This window comes from Arvicola amphibius, chromosome 12 (genome assembly GCF_903992535.2).
Source record: "Arvicola amphibius chromosome 12, mArvAmp1.2, whole genome shotgun sequence".
NCBI lineage: Eukaryota > Metazoa > Chordata > Mammalia > Rodentia > Cricetidae > Arvicola > Arvicola amphibius.
The window spans coordinates 51,056,806-51,080,646 of record NC_052058.2 but is presented as its reverse complement, the minus strand read 5'-3'; the positions used below and the strand labels follow the sequence as shown (position 1 = coordinate 51,080,646).

At 40.7% G+C, this 23,841-nt stretch overlaps 1 protein-coding gene across 3 annotated transcripts in view; it reads right to left on the bottom strand.

The window, feature by feature from the left end:
* Cfap20dc (CFAP20 domain containing) overlaps positions 1-23,475 on the bottom strand; it is a 219,107-nt gene extending 195,632 nt beyond the window's left edge. For all 3 annotated transcript variants that reach the window (XM_038349740.1, XM_038349741.1, XM_038349742.1), the window contains exons 1-4: positions 23,374-23,475; positions 21,217-21,306; positions 18,993-19,086; positions 8,311-8,383 (exon numbers count right to left, since the gene is read on the bottom strand). In XM_038349740.1, coding sequence (XP_038205668.1) covers positions 8,311-8,383; positions 18,993-19,086; positions 21,217-21,306; positions 23,374-23,394 — 278 coding nt within the window. In that variant the 5' untranslated portion in view covers positions 23,395-23,475. The remainder of the gene's footprint in view (positions 1-8,310; positions 8,384-18,992; positions 19,087-21,216; positions 21,307-23,373) is intronic.
* Positions 23,476-23,841: the final 366 nt, after the last annotated feature.

The following is a 23,841-nucleotide window of genomic DNA, read 5'->3' as shown; positions in this document are numbered from 1 at the left end:
CACCTCTCCACCTCCACCACCACCTCCTCCACCACCTCCACCACCTCCACCAAAGTACACAACAAACTGAAAACAACTAGAGAAGTTCGGGGATTCAGAAATGACAACTACAGGAGACTATCCTCTCTGCTACTGATTGCTATGGATCAGGCTCTGTATAAAGTATCTGTGAATAATACACAATCCAACCAACTCTACTGCAATCTATTGCAATATCTGAGCAGTATCTTTTATAAATGGGCCCAAAATTTCAGTTATAGCCTCCTCAGGATGCACCATGCTCAGACACTCAATTATTCCATGTTCTGATTGGAAGTGGCTAGCTGGTTGTGGAGGTATAGAAGAAGACCATCGTGAGATAAATGTCATAAAAGTTACATAAGTACTATCCTAAGATGCATTCAACTAATGAGTCTAGTGTATTTCAATCTATACACCATCATGCCTATTATGGGAGGCTGGAGAGATGGATCATCACAGGGTACTGCTCTTGCAGAGGACCCAAGTTCAATTCCCAGCACCCATGTCTGATGGCTCCCAACTGCCTGTAACTTCAGTTCTAGAAGACCTGATGTCCCTGGCCTTCAAGGCACCCACACTTACGTGCATATACACACAAAAAACACACATTTATTTTCAAAGATTCACAATTAATGGAAATTTTCTAAAATCAAGAATTCTAGCCGGGCGGTGGTGGCGCACGCCTTTAATCCCAGCACTCGGGAGGCAGAGGCAGGCGGATCTCTGTGAGTTCGAGACCAGCCTGGTCTACAAGAGCTAGTTCCAGGACAGGCTCCAAAGCCATAGAGAAACCCTGTCTCGAAAAACCAAAAAAAAAAAAAAAAAGAATTCTAAAGTTATATTTCCCCATAGTAGGAATTTTCTTTGTATGTCATACTTGCCAACTTAATCAGAGCCAAATGAATCCTATGTGCTAATAAAGAAGACCTTCATGTTGTAAGAGTTATATATATATGAGAATGTTCCATTAATGAAAATATTATACATGACTATACATTTTATTAGTAAGACTATGTAAATACTATAACCATTCATTTTGTAGCAGTTTCAAATTTTTTTATTTGAACAATTAAAATTAACTATCAGAATAAATATACAATACTGTAGGACAGAATGAGGTGTGAATAAGTGAAGACATGTCTCCTGATTATAAATAAATAATAAACAGACAAGTGGAGCGATGTGTCACAGCACTGAAGATGCATTCTCCTGAAAGTAGACAAAATAGAGACTTTGGGAGATCAGCTACTTGTTATGCCATCCTAAATTATCCTGCTGAGGGAAAATAAAGGGCAGCAAAAAGTGGCAGAGGACAAAGCTCTGATATCACATGTGATGTCAGGTCTCCTCTTGTGTCCCCTCAGATCCTATCTGTGGTCCCACTCTTGGTTTGGTCACAAGGACTCTGCTGGTACCAAGACTGTAATATGAGCTCTATGGCTACCAGTGGGTAGCCAAACAGTTTCCACACTGAAGCAGGAAAGTTCACCTCTCTCTTTGTCCCTGCCAATCTTTTCTTTCTAGTTGAGGACCCTGAGGCAACAGTGATGAAAGCTTCTAAGGAATAACTACTTTGTGTCTCTCTTCAGGGACCAGCGCCATGAAAAGTTCAAAGACAGCTTAAAGTGTTTCACATGAGTAACCTGAGTATTCAATATCACTGTACTCTCATCTGTGGAGATCAGAAGTTATAAATCAATACTGACCACATAATTACCTACTCAATAAATAGATATAATCTTATCCTTACTGCACAGGTGAGGCTGCCATGCAGAGGGTCCAGCACCCACCAGAACCATGTTAATAAATTGCAGTGACTCTCAAGCTCATGGGTGCCCCACCATAGGCCCCTGCCTTATACCCTGATGACTGGTACAGCAATTATTAACTACCCAGTGCCAAAAAAAGTATACCCTTTTATTGTGATTTTATAGAATAAGAATTCTTCCAAATATATACATACGTTTATCTTTCTCTTGCTGGTATTTTATTTTCATTTTGAACAAATATCTTGGTTGAAGAAAGGGTGCTACAGAAGTAATTTAAAGAAGAAAGCCAAATTAAGACACGAGGAAAGACCTTTTACAAACATGTTTAACAAGTAGAGCATATGGCATCTGATTTATATACCTGTCACATGTGTTTTCTAAAACTTCTACATGAAAACTATTTTAAGGTATGCAAATTCAATACATTGAGAAAGTCAGTATGCAAAGTATCTTAAAGTGCTCTCTTTACTAATGCATGTAACAAAGTATACTGATTATGCAAGTACATTTAATTGGATATAATTAAAATAATGAGATTTAAATACTGATGATTTTAAAAAGAAAAAATAGAAGGTGGGATGAGACATGAGATGCATTCTAAATGTCGATGAGACAAGAATGTGGGTTAATCTAGTCTATCGCACTTGTCTACAGGGAGCTGCTGCTGGCCATTTTCTTCCCAGTTTTAGACGGGTAGTTTATAGATGGATTCACTGGGTAACATAAAAGATTTCTCGGAAGGAAAAACGGATTTCACTGAATAATATAATACTTTGCGTGTGGATAACATCTCTTTTTACAACTAACTTGGGAGTGAGACAGGGACCATTATGTTCTTCAAAGGAAAGCATCAAAATGACCAAAAAGATAAGAAAGCTCATTTCCCACAATGACTTGAGTTTGGTTAAGTGGGCACAATCTCAAAAGTTCTCATTGATGTCACTCTGACCTGAAGCTATCAAAACCAGGGATTCTCTCAACCACGGTGGCTTTTAAGAGGCCAAAGAAGATGGCTAGCTAGTATATGAAAGGAACAGGCGTGCATCTACAGGCTATGAGTGCTTTTCGGGGTTCAGGATTTCGAAGATCTGCTGTTTCTGACATGGCTGAGGTAGGAATGGCAGGCACAAAGTCGATGGCAGGGATATCTTAGAGTGGAACTTTCATTAAGTTAGCCTGAGGGTACAGCTTTGTCAGAATGTTTCAATTTTCTTCAATATAGAGATGGAAAAGAAAGCTTCCAAGTCTACATGACCCTAACATTTCTTAAAAAAAAAAAAACAAACAAAGAAACACTGACTGCAATTAACTCTGACAGGAAGCAGCTCACATTACAACTTACTGATGAAGAATGGTAATACAGAGACAGATGTCATGCCAAAAGCCGTGTTAACAGGTATGGGTAAAACAAGAGAACAGTACTGGAACAAACATAAATTCCAGGTCAAAACCATTAAAATCTATTCAGGTATAATTTCAGCTTCCAACTGTTGGAGCTGTAAGGGCTACACACACTTTTAGGGATTTCTCTTCAGAAAAAGAATGTTTCCCTCATACCTTTGTCAGTTAAGGGGCCAATGTATGAAGCCTTGCAGCACTAATGCCCTCAAGACCTTTGGCTTGAGAATCCCAATGCTGCAAGCAGCACACTGGCTGCCCACATGAGCTTTCCCAGATTTTCTACCCACATGTTGGAACCCACTGGCTGAGCTGACTAAAAACAGAAAAATAATGTCAATTCACCAGCAGCATAACAGTCCAAGATGCCTCTCAGAACTCATCAAGATAATGACAGAATCAGGATAGAGAAAATAACGAATGCAGCTTAACAATATCTGCTAAAATCAATGCAATTTTGGTCAAAAATGAAATATAGCAAAATCGTTCAGTGTGATTGGTGGCATGAAATACAGCAAAAATGGATTTCAATTTCAAGATGCAGCTGGATTCCCCAGGTTCGGGGTGCTCCTCCTTTGTACCAGGTGCCTGCTCCAGGAGCTGAAGCACCTATGACTGCCTCCTAACGGTACAGTTTGGAAAGTAACCAAAAGGAGCAGGTTTAGAAAACCAAGTCAGTTTTAGAAACTCAAGTCAGTTAGGCACAGTTAAACTGAAACACTTTGGAAGTATAATAACAAAATGTGTAAAAAAAAATGGTGTTTGTTAAAAAATAGGGGAGTCTTACAGTCTGACACCAAAACTGTAGGATGACATCAGTACTGACAAGATCAAGGATTCTGCTACTCCACTTCTAAATGTAAGTGTCGGTACTGTGAAAACTCTACTTGCCCCAGATGCTCAATAAAATATGAACCTTGTGATGTGGTGTAGCCATCTTAGCTGTAAGCACAAGATTCTGAATAATATAATTCTTTGATGTACAAAAGAATAGAGGCCTACACAAGAACCAAAGTAAAGAATCAACAAATAGGTTAAGTTTTTGGTTCTCATTTAAAAAGAATACTAAAACAACAATAACAAAAAATTAAGCAAATTATTTACTAGTTTCAAAGGCATAAAACGCAAACAACCCAACAAGAAAGCCTTTTCCTTTTTGAACTCTGAGTATACTATTGTGAGACGCCCCTGGAGATGAACAAGGCTTCGCACCTTCAGCTTGTGCTAAGATTCAGACGGAGTATTTTCTTTGTGTGTATATACTATCACTATATGGGAACAGTCAGAAAACAATTTGGACTGCAAATAAGGAGGCATGGGATGGAGATGTGGAGCAAAGGCCCTCACCATGAGCTAAACACCTGAATCCTGGCTTCAGGAGTTAGTAGGACTATAAACACTGGCCAGTCCCTACATCTTTTAGACGTCATCTTAATCAATGACCAAACAGCTAATAGTTATGACCTATCAAGCAGCTTAGGCTTTGTATTTATTAAGCTGAAATTAAGTATCATGAATGATAATGAAACTCCTAGATATATCATGTTTAATAAGTAGAAATGATTACTACTGATGCTAACTTTCTTGGTGAGCATCTGTGCTGTACCTCACCCCAAAGGAGAGATTAATCATGCGGTTACCCCAAGTCTCCCAGAGTTCCGCCACAGATCTGTCCACTTCCCACTTCACATGCCCCACAGGTCTTGCTCCTGTGTCACCACAGCACTTGTGGAAATGTGAGTGGATACAATGTATGAGGACAGAGAGCAGACTCTGCCGTCACCTTTCCCACTCACACACATTTCAGAACCTGTTATGTGTCAGGTTATCCTGTGGTACGAGCTGGAATGGCATGCCGAATCTTGTCTTAGATCTCTCTCTCTCTCTCTCTCTCTCTCTCTCTCTCTCTCTCTCTCTCTCTCTCTCTCTCTCTCTCTGTCTCCTCTTCTCTTGTCTCTCATCCTCTCTACTGTCTCTCTCATCTCTCTCTCTCATCTCTCTCATCTGTCTCTCTCTCTCTGTCTCTCTCTCTCTCTCAGCAGCTAATTATGCACTTTTCGGGGTTTTCATTAAAGAATGAGCAAGGTTCTAGGCCAAGCGCTTAAGAGGCGGATCTCATTCAGTTTGAGGGTGAGATCAAGCCGCAGCCTGTTGCCAAGAAGAGATTCTCAAGAGTAGCGACAACCATTAGAGAGAGTTGGGGACAGAAACTAATTGTGCACAGGAATCTAAAAAGGCACTTTGCCTTGGCTTTATATGAGGGTTAAGCGGCCACAAGAATGGAAAGACATCAGTAAACCCCAATCAGAGCCGAGGCATGGTGGGAGAAAAAGAAACAAACTGTGACATGCGGAACCTAAGGGCTTTAGAGCTTATCCTCACATCATCTGTGGAAACTCCAGTGTGCTCTTTAAGGCAGCTCACAGTAAGTGCAGTGGACACTATTGAAGGAGTGTGTGGTGCTTTAAAGAAAATGGCCCTTTGGGAGTGGCATTATTGGGGGTGTAGCACTGTTGGGTGAGGTGTGGAGGTGGGCTTTGAGGTCTCCTGCACTCAAGCATGTACAATGTGGCACTCCGGTCACTTCCTGTTGCCTGTGGATCAAGACAGAGAACTCTCAGCTCCTTCTCCAGCACCATGTCTGCCTGCACGCCACCATGAAGATAGTGGACTAACCTTCTGAAACTGTAAGCCAGCCCAAATTCAATGTTTTCCTTTAGAAGAGATGCTGAGGCCATGGTGTCTCTTCATAGCAATAGAAACACTAACTAAGACAGCGAAGAAGCTGGGAAGTCCAGAGAAAAGCAGGGACAACCAGGACAACAGTGATGGTGTTTTGAAGTAGGAAAAATAGCAGTCACAATTTCAGGTATTTCAAAGGCCCAAGGGGCAGCATACTGCCTGACAATACTAGGTCCTCAAGCTGTGCAGCTGCCGGTTCTAAAGCACCCCCTACCCACATGCATAACCTATTCCTGGGCATGGTAAATCAGCCAGGAAGCATAAAAGGCATGAGAAGAGGTCGAGGAAATGGCTGCAAAACTTCTAAACTAGTTGGCAAGACCTTACTCATGAAAACCTCTTGATGTATAGCAAAAACCTTTGAGAACAAAATGCCTTCCCTACTCTGGACAATGGAAATTGAGAAGCCAGATATGGCTCTGTTAGGTGACTTTCCAGGCTTGTTAGAGAAATGTATTATTTAAAATCGCCTAGGGCTACACTGCTAGGAACAGTACAACACGAAGGGTACTAAAGAAAGTCCTGTCTTTTAATGCAGGGAAAATGTGTTAGAGCGAAAATCCATACCTATCACTCTATTTTCCTTCTGCTGAAAACATGGTCTCTGTCATTTCTGCAGGAAACAGAACTACCTGGACTATCAGTAACAGCTTCAGTTCATATAAGATAAACTGACAGAGTGTGTCTCACCCATGTCATTTAATAATTTTTACCTTTGTCCAGAGAATTTATTTTTCTAGCATTATAAAACCAACATCATTAGAAAATCAACTCGTTTTCCATGTAGACATAAGAACATGGGAATCAATGATTATAGTGAACCACATTCACAATCTCATCATAATGTCAAGACCTCTCAAAAATGTTTCCATACCTAAACAAACTAAGAGCACGAGCAATACAGAAGACAGTTGGTTTACTTAAGTATAGGCCTGTCTCCTGCTAGGAGCAGATTAAGGATACCTGTTGGCTTTCAATCAATAATCAAGGCTTTAACTGTCATCTTAATTAATTAAGACAGTATTACTGCCTAGGCTACCAGTGCATATGCCCTCAAGTGTTTGGGCCACAATAAAGCTTAATTTGGTAAAGAAAAAAAAAAAAAGAGGGTCTCCCAGCCCTCCAAACCTAAGGCTAACTAGAAACACCTTTACTGCTGCTTTGAAGAAGCTCAAAGTGTGGGTCATAGCAGATCCAGGTAAAAGGGGGAGCAAAATGGATTCTATGTAAAGAGCTTCAAAGTTTAAAGTGTAATTTGCCCTTCTTTCAATTCAGAAACTCATATTATCCTGCTGCTGAAAATGAAGCTTTCAGCGGCACTTTCTGCTTACCTTTAGAATGCCTTTGGAGTACTTGAAAATGCTTTTCATGCCAGACACCAGAAGTGGTCCATAAGAGCATCAAATGATGCTTGGTGCCTCTTCTCTCTTTAAGAACTGTTTTAAAGATGGAAGATGATAAAGAAGGATCTTACAAGTTCACAGGGGCTTAAGGCCTGAATAATAAAACAAAGTGCATGGTGTTCCATCTATGTTTCATCTGAGGAAACAAGGCCTGTAACCTTCTAAGCCTAAAATTCCAGACTCATGGATAACCTAAAAAATCACTAATTCCCAGCTTACGCAGAGAAAAATTAATAAGTCCAATTTACTAAGAACGTGTTCTCTCTCCTTTAGATCGCAATGAACACTGACAAAGCTGGAAACATCTGTTCTTTACCACCAACTCACGTTTGGTCCAGGATTGAAGACAAATGCCTAAGTCTGAACCATGTGCAGCTTTGAATTAAAAACCCAAGCAAAACAAAAATAACCATGCAATGGCTTATTTACAATACAGAAGTTTAGAATAAAATCTTAGAAAATACCCAATTTTTGTATGAAATAACAAATTAAATGCTATTTTTATTACTAGTAGGTATTTCACATAACACTGTAAATGTTACTGAATAAAAGTAATTAACTTTTGCTAAACAATCATGTAAGGCCACTGAAAATAATCATACTGCCACACTATCTTTACATACACAAAGGAACCGATATATCAAAACTACAGTACATAGTGTTAATATGTCTTTTAGTCAATTTTTAAACCCAATGTCGTTCTGAAAAGAACACACGGAAAAATGTAAAATCATAATCTACAGCACCTTCTGAAACTGATGAAACCTATTTTTCTTTCTCCCATGAAATTCCAGAGTGCAGCAGCAATATCCAAGACATACTAGTTATTTTAATTACTTCAAGTCAACCTGATAAGTCACTACTGTTCAATGCAAAAGAAAAATTTGCCACTTGCAATTAATGACTGTTTAGCACTGCTGCAATTGATCAAATGTCCAACACACATAAACATTCAGAAGAAGTTCTATATATCTTACAGTAATTCAGTGGAGAAGTCCTGTCCCAGGGGAATGTAAATCTGAAGTACAAGAAACCTCTGGATCAGTCCAACTAGAACAAGAGAGAAAAAACAGAAGATGAAACGTTCAGGCCCCCTTTTATGTGCACACAAACACAGTCAGTGCCCTGCAACCTGCAGCCCAGCACTCGAGGAGCAAAGAGACACAGGGCAGCGCTATCCATGATGTATAACCTGATACAGAGGTGGAGACACTGATGGCAGCCGATGCTGCATTTTAAAGCCCATCTGTGGCACTGGTGAAATCTTTATGAAATCAGAAAAAGGATCATTATTCACTCTTTGGTTATGCCATAAGAGTCTGTGAGCATGGAACTGCATTTTACAGACACACACACACAACACACACACACACACAGAAAACTGAACTATGCATTTCTATCAGGGTGCTCATAAAACATGTGGCAATTATTCTCTATTCTCTGACAGGTTTTACAGTCTTACTAAACAATTCAGCAAAGAAGATCAGCTCAAGAAAAGGCAACTCTAATTATGACACAATTCCACTGAAGGCCTCAATGAAGCAGAGCTTGGGCATGCGATCTTCCACAGTGTCCACACTTAGCAGGCTGGAGGAACGTAATTTCATTACAATCCCTTCGTTAGTATGCTCTTAATTAATTCTCACTAAGAAATGATAGCTTTTATTCCCTATCACTGGTTTCATAGGACAAAATATGAGGAAAACCAAACCACATGGCACTTTTGATAGCTGTACTCTGCACCTGCTTAAACAAACTGTTTCTCTACATCCAGTTACTTAAGGCATTCCCTCTAAAGTTTTGAACTTTTGATTGATCTCTCAATTTATGATGCCTTTAACAGATGTATTAGTATCCCCCCCCTGGGATACTGGGATGGGTACATTGAAGAAGAACAATCCAGGCAAAACATATACAGGAGATTTTGGGTTCAATCCTTGATGAAATAAAAAAAAATCAACAAAAACTCACAAGGGTCACACCTCCAAAAATATGCATGTTAGGAACATTTTTCTGCACTGTGTATGAAACAAAGATGTCATAACTTTGTCTATGACCTTCTCCTATGAATCCAAAACTACAAACAAACAGAAAAAAGACCTTAAGGAAGAGTCAGGTCTGATGGTGGTTCCCCACAATCCTGCACTTAGAAAGTGGACAGGAAGATCAGGAGTTCAAGGTTCATTCTCAAGTTCAGAGCACACCTAAGCTATGGTTAGAATGCTTCCCTAGTTCCCTAGAGTGCAGAATGCTGGGATCAATTCCCAGTACACACATACACCCCACACCACACACACACATACATGCATACACACAGACATAGACTCCAAGGAAAGCAAACTGATTTGAGGTGATGATATGTTTTATTTATCTTAGTAATAAGCTTAATAATTTAAATGTTTTAATCCCACAATAACTTTTGGCTTTTTTGATTTTCTGGTTTGTGATTTTTTATAGTAAGCAGTTTTACAACATTCCTGAGAAATATAAGCCATTTCTATGTTTTATACCAAACTTTTCTATAAGTAAACATATTTGGCTAAATATGATTACTAATGCTTATGAATGTTTTCATCAAATATACAAAGATAATCTCCTTTAAATTATCAAGCTTATAAATCTGTTCAGGAAAAAATCCTAAATTAAGCAAAGCAAGAATGGGAGAGGGAAGGCTCTATGCTAGAAAATTCTCTAGGAATGTTACAGAGATTAGTGTGGCAACCAGAGTCTGACCCACAAAAGCAAAGTGAAATAGCAAAATGAGGGCACCCTCAGAGAAGCCACTGCCAGGCAGCCTCTATCGGCTCTCGCATTGTTGTCCTATAGTGAGAGTGCCACCATCTTCCACAGTGCCCGCAGCTGTAAATAACGACTGGGAACACCAATCAAGAGAAACCCATCCTTTAAAAGGTCCCTGATCTATGCTGCAACTATCACTGAATCAGAATTATTTCCTTCAAGCACAAAGAGGTGCATGTAAAAGATCATTTTTAGAAATGAAAGATCTCTTTCCTCAAACAAACCAAAACAAAACCAAAAGAACTCTGTCATTTAAAAGTCTCATACACCGAGGCTCTACTTTCCAAAACGGGTGAACATCTGGCCAAGCTAAGAGTGCTTTATAGCGTGTTACACGCAGATTCTGTAGGCAGCCCATGACTGAATAAGCTCCACTGTAGGATGTTTCCCTGGCCTGGGGAACTTAAACTGACTCTTCTTATATGCATTGTATTTAAAGTCACTCTGAGTAATACTGAATATAGGCCTCATTAGTTAAAAAATGGCCATCAAGTACACAAAATATACTGAGGAGGAGAGTTATCTGTCTATGTTTCTTTTCATTGGTTAATTAATAAAGAAAAACTGCCTTGGCCCTTTAAGAACAGAAAATTAGGTAGGTGGAGTAGACAGAACAGAATTGTGGGAACAAGGAAGTGGAGTTAGGGAGAGACGCTTCAGGCCAGTCGCGTGGTGAGTCTCCATGCTGCTCCTCTCCGAGATGGACGCAGGTTAAGATCTCTCCTGGTAAGCACCACAACTCGTGGTGCTACCCAGATACTAAATATGGGTTAAAGGAAGATGTGAGAATAACTAATACGAGGCTGAAACTATGGGCCAGGCAGTGTTTTAAAAGAATACAGTTTTCCGTGTAATTATTTCGGAATAAAGCTAGCCGGTTGCTGGGAACTGGGCGGCGGGTGGCGGGACGCAGCCCCGCCGCTTCACCATACAGATGGCGCTCCAACGTGGTCACTAAATCCACTTAAAAACCTGCCCGCTTGGGAAAAAAAGTACTCTGAGACCATGCCCAATGGCTCACTGCTCCCTGCCTGCACCTGGGCAGATGGGCGCGAATCAGGCTTAGGCGAGCAGGACAGCATTTGCGGATTCCTGCCGCCATAGAGAGAGAGGTGTTTTCAAACTGCGCGGTGCTCTGCGCCTCAGATTCGGCTGTGACTTGGATTAAAAGAGTTTCTGTGCTGCCACGCTCAGTCTCAGAATTAACTGCTGGTGCGGCTCCAATGTCGGACTGCTGTGTGCCTGGAAACGCTGTGCGGCTCAGGGGCACCAAATGATGAGGCAGGAGCGGCTTTTGGCTCTGCTCCGCCATGTTGAACTGTGCTGATCTCAGGCAGGGATCTATCGTAATTACCACAATAACAGCGCAGTTAAGGTTTAGACTTGGCTGGAAAACAGGCAGTACCGTATTACCTATAAGTGGCGCAACTTAAGTTTTTAAGAAGTGCTTAACATTTTAAGAAATGCTCCTGGATAGTAAAAAATTACAGATTCACAATGGACAGATTCAGACATATAAGACCCCCCATATGGGTCACAATGTTGGATGAATGTACGTAGGCTTGAGGAGAGAGAAAAAATAAATATATAGAGAATAAAGTTAATGCCTTAAAAAGGGGTAAAAGTCTTTAAAGAGACAGAATAAAGTAAAGTGATAGAGTGAAAATAAGCCACGTTAAAAATGGAAAATTCACAGAGAGGTCTGGATTATGTATTTTGTTGTGTTTCTCTTTGATTTTTTTGACTGTAAAGGAGCTAAGTACAGAGAGACATTTCATTATATGGGCTGCCAGGCTAGACCAGAATGGACATCTTAACGGTATGACTTCAGGATTTGGATCTAAGAACATGATGCTTTGGAAAAGAGTTTCTTCTTTTGTTTTCAAAGAGGACGAGACTCTGTGGATTGCTTCTATCCCAATATGGTATGATAGACCACGCCCTCCTGAAAGGTTTGCTGTGAACATCTTCAAAAAATTACTTCACTCAACTGCCAACTGAGAGGAACCTAGCACACAGGTTATACCATGAAAGACCTAAATAACAACGCCCCCCACTCAGCAGAAGCAGTTTGGAGAGAAATAACTGCGCCCCACATTCCCAAATATTGTTTATAAATGTTCTTTTACATTTAAAGGGGGATATGATATAGATATGAATTAATTTGCATTGGTATAGATTTTAAGGTCAATTTTGTTATATGTATATGTATTTCTGATACTGATTAAGGTATTGTGATTGTGTTGTTCATTTAAGAATGTAATGTATAATTAGGAAATATAGGTTGTAATGGATAATCATCAATAATAGTCAAGCTTGTAGTCATGTTAGTTAGATTTTCTAGATGTGCATAGATATATTTCAATTAGGCATTCTTCATATCTTTCAAAGACTGCAGAATATGGGCATTTAATGTTTTAATAACTTAGGGTTTTTCATGACAATGAGACACGTCTGCTCCTGGCAGCACCAATCTACTTCGAGAGGAAGATGGGCATCGAAGAGGCTACTTATGGAGTTTGTTAGCCATTTGGGCAAGAAAATGCTCTTGCCTGCGACTGTTGCATAAACTGGACACAAGGAACCCACAGAAAGAGGACTGCTGAACTTGCCCTAAAGGTGAGATGGTCTTTCGGGGTTCCTGATTCATGAAAGAGTCTGCGAGACGTTCTGCAGGACACAGCAGAAAGTGACTGAACTGTCTTTGGAATTTCCTGCTTCATGAAAAGTCTGCTGGACACTATGGGCCTGAAGGCTGAAGATGGATGCCTCAACGGTACAGAGGAACTTGGATGACTGTCCAGGCAGCGAGTTGTCTCTGTCATTTCTAGAGTTTTATAAGTTACTTATTTCTTATTTTACTTAGGTAGCATTATATCCTTCTGGAGTCTTTTGATGGAGTTGAAGAATAAATAGATAGTTATAGCTTTCCTTAGTTATGATAAAAGATAAAATAGATTTAAATATTGTAACTGTAATACTTGCTTGATAACTGTTTTGTTATATGTAATTTTGCTATGTTAAAGTTGAAGCCTTTCTTTTTTGTTTAAACAGAAAAAGGGGAAATGATGGAGGAGAGTTATCTGTCTATGTTTCTTTCATTGGTTAATTAATAAAGAAAACTGCCTTGGCCCCTTAAGAACAGAAAATTAGGTAGGTGGAGTAGACAGAACAGAATTGTGGGAACAAGGAAGTGGAGTTAGGGAGAGACGCTTCAGGCAGTCGCGTGGTGAGTCTCCATGCTGCTCCTCTCCGAGATGGACGCAGGTTAAGATCTCTCCTGGTAAGCCACAACTCGTGGTGCTACCCAGATTACTAAATATGGGTTAAGGAAGATGTGAGAATTAACTAATAAGAGGCTGAAACTATGGGCCAGCAGTGTTTTAAAGAATACAGTTTCCGTGTAATTATTTCGGATAAAGCTAGCCGGTTGCTGGGAACTGGGCGGCGGGTGGCGGGACGCAGCCCCGCCGCTTCACACTACAATATACAGAAATTCTCTTGTTAAAGGAACAAAGCCCCAATTTCTTTTTCCTTTAAATATTTAAACATATACTCAACTTGTAAAATACCATTAGTTTTAAGCAGTGGCTTTAGAGTTGTTTCGTTAGAGCTATAGACTGCATACCTCATGGACATTTTACAAGGATTTTGTCATTCAGGAAGCAGGATGAGGCCACAGACAATCATTTCTCCTCACTGCCCAGAAAGCTCAGCATGAACTTACTCCAAGACTTCACTCACCGCCTTAACATAGCCTTAATTTCTTTTTCACACTGAAAACTGGGCTAAAAATTTGCGTCTGTACCTCCAAGAATTATTTGGATGAATTAGCCTTATCATTTAAAAAGATTATTGATCATTCTGTGCACAAGACTTGAAGGTTCTTTGTTTTTTGTTTTTTTTTTAAGTAAGACCATCATAATCTATGCCCTCTTGGAATGTGCAATATGGTCTCACGAAAGAGAAGGTCAAAGTTCTATGAGAACATTTAACAACAGGTGCTTGAGGGGCAGGCGATGATCAGTAAAGGCAGTCCTGAAGAAACAATGCAGGAACTGAGCTGGGGAATAAGCAGGGGTCGACTGGGAGAGCGGTAGAAGTATAGGAGAGAGGAACAGACTATAGGTGGATTACTCCTTCTTATAATGGATGAAGGATGTCCATGGGGAAAGGCATAACAGCAGAAATGAACCTTAAAATGCTCGGCTAGCTGGCATAAGACACTGAAGAGGGAGAAGAGTAGACTGGAAACCCCATGACATGGAGCCTTGAAGGCCATGTGAAAGACAGGGGCCAATCTAAAATCAGGGGAAGCCACTCATTCATGCACTTGTTCAAGGCAGATTAAGCTGATTGTACATCAGGTGATCAGGACAAAATGAACAGTTTCTATCAGTGAAATCGCCTTTCTGGAATGGTTGGAAAAACAGTAAAATGACAAACAATTACACACGTATTCAGTGCTGTTCACAGTACAGGAACATGGGAGGATAAAGGTCAAGGGGCTGAAAAATGGGAACAACATGAAGCACCAGTGTAACTTAAGTACCTGCCAGGTGGGCCTCATTCAAAGGTGGCATATTAGCAAGGGCTAGAAAAGAGGAAAGCATGCTGGGTTTCAAAACAGCAATGGACCTTGAGAGCTCAGTCTGGTGCTCCTATGTGGGGCTCTGTCATTTTCTCCATCCAATGCCAGGTGAAGGTTCTATGGTGATATGCAAGATAATCATGAGTATGACAATATGATCTGGACCTTTCTGGCACCCTCTCCTCAGCTGCCCAAGGAACTAGCTGGGGGCGTCTTCCTGGATACCTGGGAACCCCTCTAGAGTCAAGTCTCTGCCAACCCTAGAAGGAAGCCAGGACCGCGAGGAGTGCTTTTACCCATTGAGACGGTGGGACAGATCTAACGGGAGACCACCAAGTCCAGTCGGAATGGGACTGATGGAACAGGGGACCAAACCGGACTCTCTGAATGTGGCTGACGGTGGAGGACGACTGAGAAACCAAGGACAATGGCAATGAACATGAACTCTACAGCATGGACGGGCTCACTGTGAGCCTTGTCAGTTTGGTTGCTCACCTTCCTGGACTTAGGGGGAGCTGGGAGGACCTTGGACTAAACATAGTGAAGGGAACCCTGATGGCTCTTTGTCTTTGGAGAGGGGTAGAGTGGGGGTATGGGTGGAAGGGAGTGGAGGGAAGGGGGAGGAGAAGGGGAGGAGATGGAAATCTTGAATAAAAAAATGAGAAAAAAAAAAGAAGCTAGAGCTAATAGGCCAAGCAGTGATTTAAAAAAAAAAAAACAAAAACAAAAAAAACAGCAACGGCCTTGAATGGGTGGAACACAGGCCCAAGGAACAGTAACGAGAGAGACAGCCAGAGAGTTAACAGGAAACCAGACAGTTATATTCCCAGAGAGAAATTATTTTCATTTTAAGAAACAGGACATTTCTTCAGAAGATAACATGCTTCAAATGTCACTGAAGACTCCAACTCTGGCTGCTAATTTGGCAACAGACTATAGGGAGGCCCGACAGAAAGTAACTGGAGTAACTCCTGCCCGAGAGAGTGGGGTGAGCAGTACTGAAGGGTAAGAAGGGGGCAAACTTCCAATCATGCACCCGACTGTGGGAAGACGTGATTTCCAATTTTAATTTCCTTTGTAAACTATACAGATTCTAGGCTTTATGTACCATTTGGGAACTATGAGGAAGTTATTGTTTGACTGGAGCCTCCAGCTCACTCCTGCTTGATCCAGAAAGCCCCACTCTTCTCTCCCCAAACCCCAACCTGTCAGAGAATCTCCAACAAAGAAAAGACCAAAAAGTTCAGTTCAACATTATTGGCAGCTGCAGCAGCTCCTCTCCTGAAGCTGGCAGTAGCCTAAGACCCCAGACTAAAGCAGTCAGTTTTTGACCATACCTGGGCACAAACCCAGCGTGTGGTGAACATATCATCATCCCTCACATATTATATTATGTATAATTAGGTATATTAGCTCCATGCTATACTTTGAGCGTGTGACTTTTCCGGCCCAATCTCTGGGGCTGGAGGGCTCAACCATGAGCTGCTTTGCCCAAATAAATCTGTTCTTTTGCTTTTTTTCAATTCGCTTGATCTGGCTTACTGAGTCAGCAGAGAAACCTATTATCATGTTACAGAAAACCTATTAGTTATGAGGAAATTTACTTCTGGCAACAAATTAATTAAATTTTTAACAATAATTATTCTCTTTCAAGGTCGATTTCTTATATTAGGTTATAAAGAAACAACATCATGGCTCAGTAGGTAAGTAAGTGCATTTGCTTGCCAAGTTGTCCTGAGTTCATTTCCAGAACCCACATGTTGTCTTCTGACCCCCATGCACACTATGGTGCATGCATACACTCAACAATAATAAATAAATGTAATAACAAATTAAAAACACATGCGATGTATTTATTTAGGACTCATTGAGTACAATTTAATTCAGAAAGATTATTACTTAGGAGCAGCCAAACATTGATAATTTCATGAGAAAGCTTTCTTCAAAAGTATCTGATATAGTCAGAAATAAAAATGAACTATCGAATGTCAAGTTTGCATAAAGTATATATTAAATCTTAAAATAGGAATACATAATGATAATTGAACTTAATTTAGATGTTAATTGAAAGCCACTTCTTCTCTATTCAAGACATGCTTTATAATTTCAGTTTAACCATACCAACCTCACACAGAAGGTCATCTTATACAAGCAGAAATAAGTACATACTTCGTTATCAAAACATCCAAAGAGCTCATTTGAAAGGCATTAGTGCCAGGGAGACCACACAAACTGTTTCATTTGTTATACTCCTGCCCATGCTAAGGGAAAGCCAGATTAATTTTTAATTGCAGGGCATTGTGTAAGAAACACATTAGAAGATTCTTCTGTTTCTTCTAATTAAAAGTCATCACTGTTACATTTAAAGAGGTAATTATAACACATTAAACCCAGTTTCTGAGGAAAGTAAGAAAAAAACCAGAAAACCTGAATAAAAGTAGAGAAGAGGGGAAGGGGAGTTTGTATTCAGTCACTTTGGTGAAGGAGAAGGCTGCCAGAACCGACTGATTTCATCAATGTCGTGACCATGGGTATAGACGCAGAGGGCACGGAAAGGCAGCCAGATTGTCGTTACAAGCCAAACAACAAGGGCGAAAACGACTGGCCAGCTTTTAACAGCCACATCCCTGGAATGTATCTGTTTCACAAAATCAATATCCCAAAACAAACGAACAGAAGAAAAAACTACAATTTCATATATGCTTCCCTGACTTATTTTAGTTCACTTTACTTACAAATACAAATGTATATGAAAATGAAAAACAAAAACAGGAAAACATCCTGCTGTCAATTACATACCTAACTAGGAACTATGAGGGAGCCATACTTCCTTGTGGCAGCAAACTAACTTTAAAAAATTAACAATAATTATCGATTCTCTTTCAAGATCAATTTTTTTAGTTCATAAAGAAACACTGACAAAACACTTTACTTTAAGTCATCTTCCATCCCTAATTTTCATGGCCTGACTGACATCTTAAAATTTAAAATGTTACATAATGCCTGAAATGATACATAAAGTCTAGAATCTGTACAGTTTACAAAGGCAATTAAAATTAGAAATCAGGTACCAATAGCAGGTCTTTCCACAGTGCCTGGCACATGGAAGGTACTCAGTACATGTTCTTTTTAATACGTTTTATTTATGTTGCTAGGAACTGAACCCAGACCCGTGAGCCTGCCAGGCACTGCTCTATCTCTTAGCTTTGTCTGTAACCCACCCGTAAATATTCTTAGTGAATGAAGACAAAGCACATCACAAGTAGAGAAAGGAACTGCCTATTTATTTTTACAAAATATCAGAAATCTAGTATTCAACCATAAGACATGGTCAGTGGAAAATCTGATTACATTTATACATTACCCAAATTAATCACTTTATTGAAAGCTTAATCTGGAGACAGAGCCTTGAATTCTAACCTCATCGCAGCCAACAACTGCTCTTCCTGCCCATATCCTAAAGTCACCTTCTAAGGTCCTGTCTGCTTTAAAACATTGCTGATTTTCATACTGGAATCAATTCTGTAGCTGTCTATTAAATAATATATCTATATTTATCAGATATTAGCATTCCTAAATGTTTATCAATTATTGTTACTAATAATGCCTTGTGTAATATTTTTTTTACTATTTTTGTTGTTTTAAAAATGAAGCTCTTGTAACTTATAATTCTTAAGTTCATGTCAAAACTTTGCCTTAACCACCCGATTCTCTAATAAAAGCCCAATGTTTTTCGCTTCTTTGTAAAGGAACACTGTGCAAAATCCATCATACAGAGTTAGGGTTCAACAAATACTGTTATAATAAGCGGTTACAAAAATAATCTTCTAGGGGCTGGAGAGATGGCTCAGTGGTTAAGAGCATTGCCTGCTCTTCCAAAGGTCCTGAGTTCAATTCCCGGCAACCACATGGTGGCTCACAACCATCTTTAATGAGGTCTGATGCCCTCTTCTGACCTGCAGACATACACACAGACAGAATATTGTATGCATAATAAATAAATAAATAAATATAAAAAAGACTGGGATTTCTTGTAAAAAAAAAAAAAACAAAAATAATCTTCTAGGACTTAAAATAGTTCTAAATTTAAAGAAGATAGAGAGGGAGGATATTTTTCTAAAGTGCATGGCACTTTAGATTTCTATATTAAAAATATCAGATCATTTCACACTAGCAGAAGCCACAGAAGTCCTACTAAGATGCTTGCTTCTCAGATATCAGACACACTTCTCCCAACCACTGAAATCCACTGTTACAAGTCTTACTCACGGATCTGTTTATTCTCCTTCGGTAACTGAATCCTGTTGGTTTGGCTGCTGCCTTCTAGGATAAACACAAAACTCTTAACTTCTTTATCAAACTCCTGTGGGCAAAATGAAAACAGCAGTAATTGAAGCATATCTTATTTGGTTTCTTTTATAACACTGGAACTGCAAATTTCCAGAAAAAAAGTCTTTCTTTTTTTTTCCTTTATTTTTCTTTTTTTCAAAAGACTTAAAAGCAGATCCAAGCCCTAATGATGCTTTTATCCCAACACCTGCTGGGAGTGGAAAACAAAACCAAACAAGCCACGTGGCTGGTTTCTTATTATATGAAAACAGTTTCCTCCAATTAAAACAAAACAAAAAAAGTTCTCTAACTTCAGGTATTCCAAAGCCGCTAACTGGTTGCGGGTATAGTTGCTTTTTGCTGCCTGTATGCATCCCCATCTAAGTGCACGGCTGATCACCATTCCCTGCACAGCGGAAGAAAGCATCAAACTTCTGCTGAATTCATAGAAGGTCTTTGCTTTCAGGCCACAGCTCAAATGGAATTAATTGTGTATTATTTCATATCTGCTGCGACTTTGAAAATTCTCTATATATTTAAAATCAATATGAATTAAATGTAACAATTACGGTTACCTAGTAAGTTCAGGGGCTGGAGAGATGGCTACACAGTTAAGAGCACTGATAGCTCTTCTAGAAGATTCAAGTTCAGTTCCTAGCACCCATGCTGAACAGCTCCCAACCGTCTATGGCTCCACCCCAGGGCACCAGAGGCTGTCTTCTTGCATTCATGGGCGCCCCCACATGCCATATACGCTCACACCGATGACACATATGAAAACATAAAATTAAAACAACTTCCTTTTTAATAAATAAGACTTTGTAATAAGTAATTCCATATAATGTGCATTGTAATAGCATCCCCTATGTATTTGCAATGAACATACAAGTGCCAAGTATATTACTTATTTTATTTATATATACATGTCAGGCCTACTCAACCCTTCAACACAGTCACAAAGCACTTATAGGTCCTTGTCTTTCCACGCCTTAATGTTCTAACCTATCAGAGGGGCATGTAGCTGTCTCTCTCACCAAGTTATTCACATTATATAACACTATATAGTGTGTCTTATGTTATGCTGAACAAATATTAAGCACTCAATAGTAGTTTTGAGCATCATTTATAGGTATTCTTATTCTTCTCCTGAAGGCATTCATCTCTCACTTCTACAGGAGAGAAAAAAGATATCAATGGAGACAGGTTTTTAGGTATGGTGGCAGCGAGTGGAACTGGTTTCTGCCTCATGGCTCCTGGTTTCCCTGGGAAGTTGGGGTGTCAAGCTTTTGGTGAGTGAGGAGGGCATGCCTTAAGTGTGGGCTGAAGATGAGCATAGGCAGTTTGGGGGTTGGAAACAGATAACAAGAAAGGATCCTTTTGGATACTGACAAGAACAGATAATTTTCTGGACTATTGGGGTTGGGTTTATAGCGTTAGCGATCTGAAAACTGTAGGTATTTTCTCCAAAAGTACTGAGGAGCCCAGGCACAGGCCAAGGAAAGACTAGGGGTCCAACAAGGGCTGGCTGGGCCAGCATTACCACAGGCTACAGAGCAAAGGCATTCGAGGTCCTTACTGGACAGTGATTGAAAAGATGTTTTAGCTTCTGCGCTGGAGAGAAAGAGATGAGAACTCAGAGGAAGAAAATGAACTAAACATAATGGGGAAAGAGAAGAGTCTGTGGCCTGAAGATCCCAACCAGTCTGAAGAAGAAACCCAGTGGGAGGGACTGAGCAAGTGACCTTAAGGATAGAAGACTGAGGTGAGCAGCAAGACTGCGTTTCTCACTTGCTGATTTCAGGGGTCCTGCTGTGTGTGGTGGTGAGAGCCAGGGTCTGAGAGGATGGCAAGGCTGCAGCAGCCTGGGAAGATGTCGTTAAAGATGGTGGAATCAAGAGACTCAGTGGCCCAGGGCTTAGAGAGATGTTCTCTGATATCATAGTCACCAAAAATGATGAGGCAGGACTCAGGGCACACAGAGCAGTTATACACCACCTGGCAGTCTTAACCAGCTAAGGAGTAGTGTCTGGTGGGGGGTGGGGGGCTGAAGCCAACAACACAAAGCCTTTGAGGGTGAAGGAACAAAATATCAGTTCTGAAGTCTGATCGAGCCCCTTTTCTCTATAACCTCCCCAGGATTTGACACGTAACTTCTGATACTTACTTTCCAAATCACAGATGGACTGCCTAAGATCTTCCATTTTGCTCCAGGATTCTTCCCCTGGGCACTAAAGATTTCAACAAATGCACCTCCCTAGAAAACAAAAAGGAAAGAAATTCAGAGTGAAATACAATGCTGTGGGAGAAATCGTATCTACCACAGAATCTAAAACCAGTATTCCAGCCATCTGTCAGTTAAACGAATCTGGGAAAACATTACCCCTGTTACTGTGCCTATTTTATACTTTGCCTATAAGCCACAACCATTGTGATTTGGGTCACCCTGTTACTAAGGAACTCACTTTTAAAAAGATGATAAATATAATTGTGCCAGAGAAATATTAGAGATGGGGGCTCATTGACAGGTCAGTTCTGCAAAGCATTCTGAAAAGACCAGGCTAAAGGGCTTTAAATTCGATCTGTCACCAACATGTGCAAATACAAACTTAGTCATACTGATTGGGGCTCCGATACCGTTTTTTTTTTTTTAATTTTCAGAATTTGGGGAGTCAGTTAATATCTTGATGTTTTCATCTGTCAAATGAGTTGTTGGATCATACAGGCTAGCAAACCAAAATCAGCAAGGACACGACTTGGCATGCAGCAAGGGCTTAATAGTGCCATTGAAGATTATTCAATAAAGGGGAAAAGCAGCTTAGACTTGTTCAGAAAAGACCCAAGAAGGATTGGGGTATATGTGGAAAGGGGGTTCTTTATGAACATCTCTACAATATCTTTTAAACAAATAATTTGGAGACACATAGGAAGAATAAAAAGAATATTTTTCTATAGAAATATCGTTACCTACTGTAAACTCAAGACCACAGCATTCACAGTCGTGCATGTTAAAGCTATTACTAAATGCCCATTTACTCTGCTCATAAAAATAGGGGAATCAAATGATTATCTCCAAGGAAGAATTTATTCCAAAATTTGAGTAGCTGAGATGAAGACTAAATATGATTTGAATTATAAACAGCACATGAGAAAACCTGTTTGATTTTTATAAAGTCCCGTTTTAGTTTTTGAAAAAAAAAAAAAACAAAAAAAACAGCATTTTTCCTGAAGCATAGATTTTGCTTGTGACACACTGAAAATTTCTTCTTTCTTATTATGTGTAAAACTGTATATGCTACTGCTTCTAAGGGCAGGCCATTTTGCCAAGAATTTTCAGTTTGAGGCAGCTGGGTTTAAAAAGAAATCCCTCAACTTTACTGAAACAGCAAATCTTTTCTCCCCAGTTCTTCTTCTGTGTTTTCCAAATTAACCACAGTGGGCATCTGTTATTTCATAACATTATACTTTATCTACATGCAGTGAGATTAAACTAAGTTTATTCTAATCCATAAAATGAATTTCTAAAACAGGGACAAAGGAAAAGCCCACAGTGCTTTAAGAACAAGTAGTGTTTGGCCAAAAGGATAAAGGCAAAAAGAGGTGGACCCTGAAGGTGAGGGTGGGGGGCACTAAACACTCTAATAATACTCCTATAAAGATGCTGTATAAACTGGTAATTTCAAGAGGAAGCCAGGAGAGCTGGGGCAGAAAGCCATTCAGTGAGCTGAGGAAGGGATGCCATCCATGGAGTAAGGTGTCTGAGGAACACTGAGAAACAGTGTGTTCCAAATGAAATCCTTGAATCACTCTTGGCTTGGGACTTGCTTTAAAACGGACACGGGCTAAGCCCACCTACATTTTCATTCCCAGGATCTAGAAGAGTCAGGAAATCTGTTTTTTGTTGTTGTTGTTGTTAGGACTCCCCGACTAATCCTCATGTACCCCAAAGCTGGAGAGTCATAGGAAAAAGAAAACAGCACACACCCCAAGTGTTTACTTTAATCCTGCTTTTAAAGGAATCCATTCATTAACTCTTCTAAAGAGCTTCTAGGATACCAGGGATCAACAGTGAAACCACCGGGTGCTTGTTAAATCTCAGGATTGCTGGGTCCTGTGCTCAAATTCCGATTCCGGATGCCTGGAGTGGGGGGTCATGACCTGCTCTGTAATCAGACTGCACTAAAAAGCTCTGCGCGGGAAGGGAGCGCGAAAAGCTCAAGGTCAAGACGACGGAGCCACTAATTATTTTTCACCCGGGGAGTGGAGGCTTCACAACCCAGAAGGCGAGCCGGCTCACCACGGGTAGGAAGCCCTTTTGGGTTACCTGGTACTCATTTTTGAACATTCCCGCAGAGGGCCCGGGGTTGGGGGGCACAGACTTGGCCGGCTGGAGCTGGGCGAGAAGGGCCGCCTCTGGGCCCCGCCAGGTCGGGCTCTCCTCGGTGCCTCGTGCCCACCGTCAGCGGCTCCTCCGGCCGCCGACCCGCGCCATCACGGCCCCCGCTTGGGGCGCGGCGGCAGGGGAATAGAGCGGAGTGCGGCTCCGCCACGGAGCGACCTTGCGTACCCTACGTGACCGCCCGCCGCCGCCGGGCACACAAACGACCGCACCCGCGGAAACCGCGCAGCCCGCTCCGGGGCTGGACAGCCGCGCCCATTGGCTCCCCGGAGGCGCCTGCGCACTGAGCCCTGCAGGGTCCTTCACCTCCCGCTAGGCTGAGGCGTTGCCCAGGCAACAGAGGAAGGCTCCACCTGTGGCAGGCAGTAACCCATCAGTCAAAGAAGCAAAAGG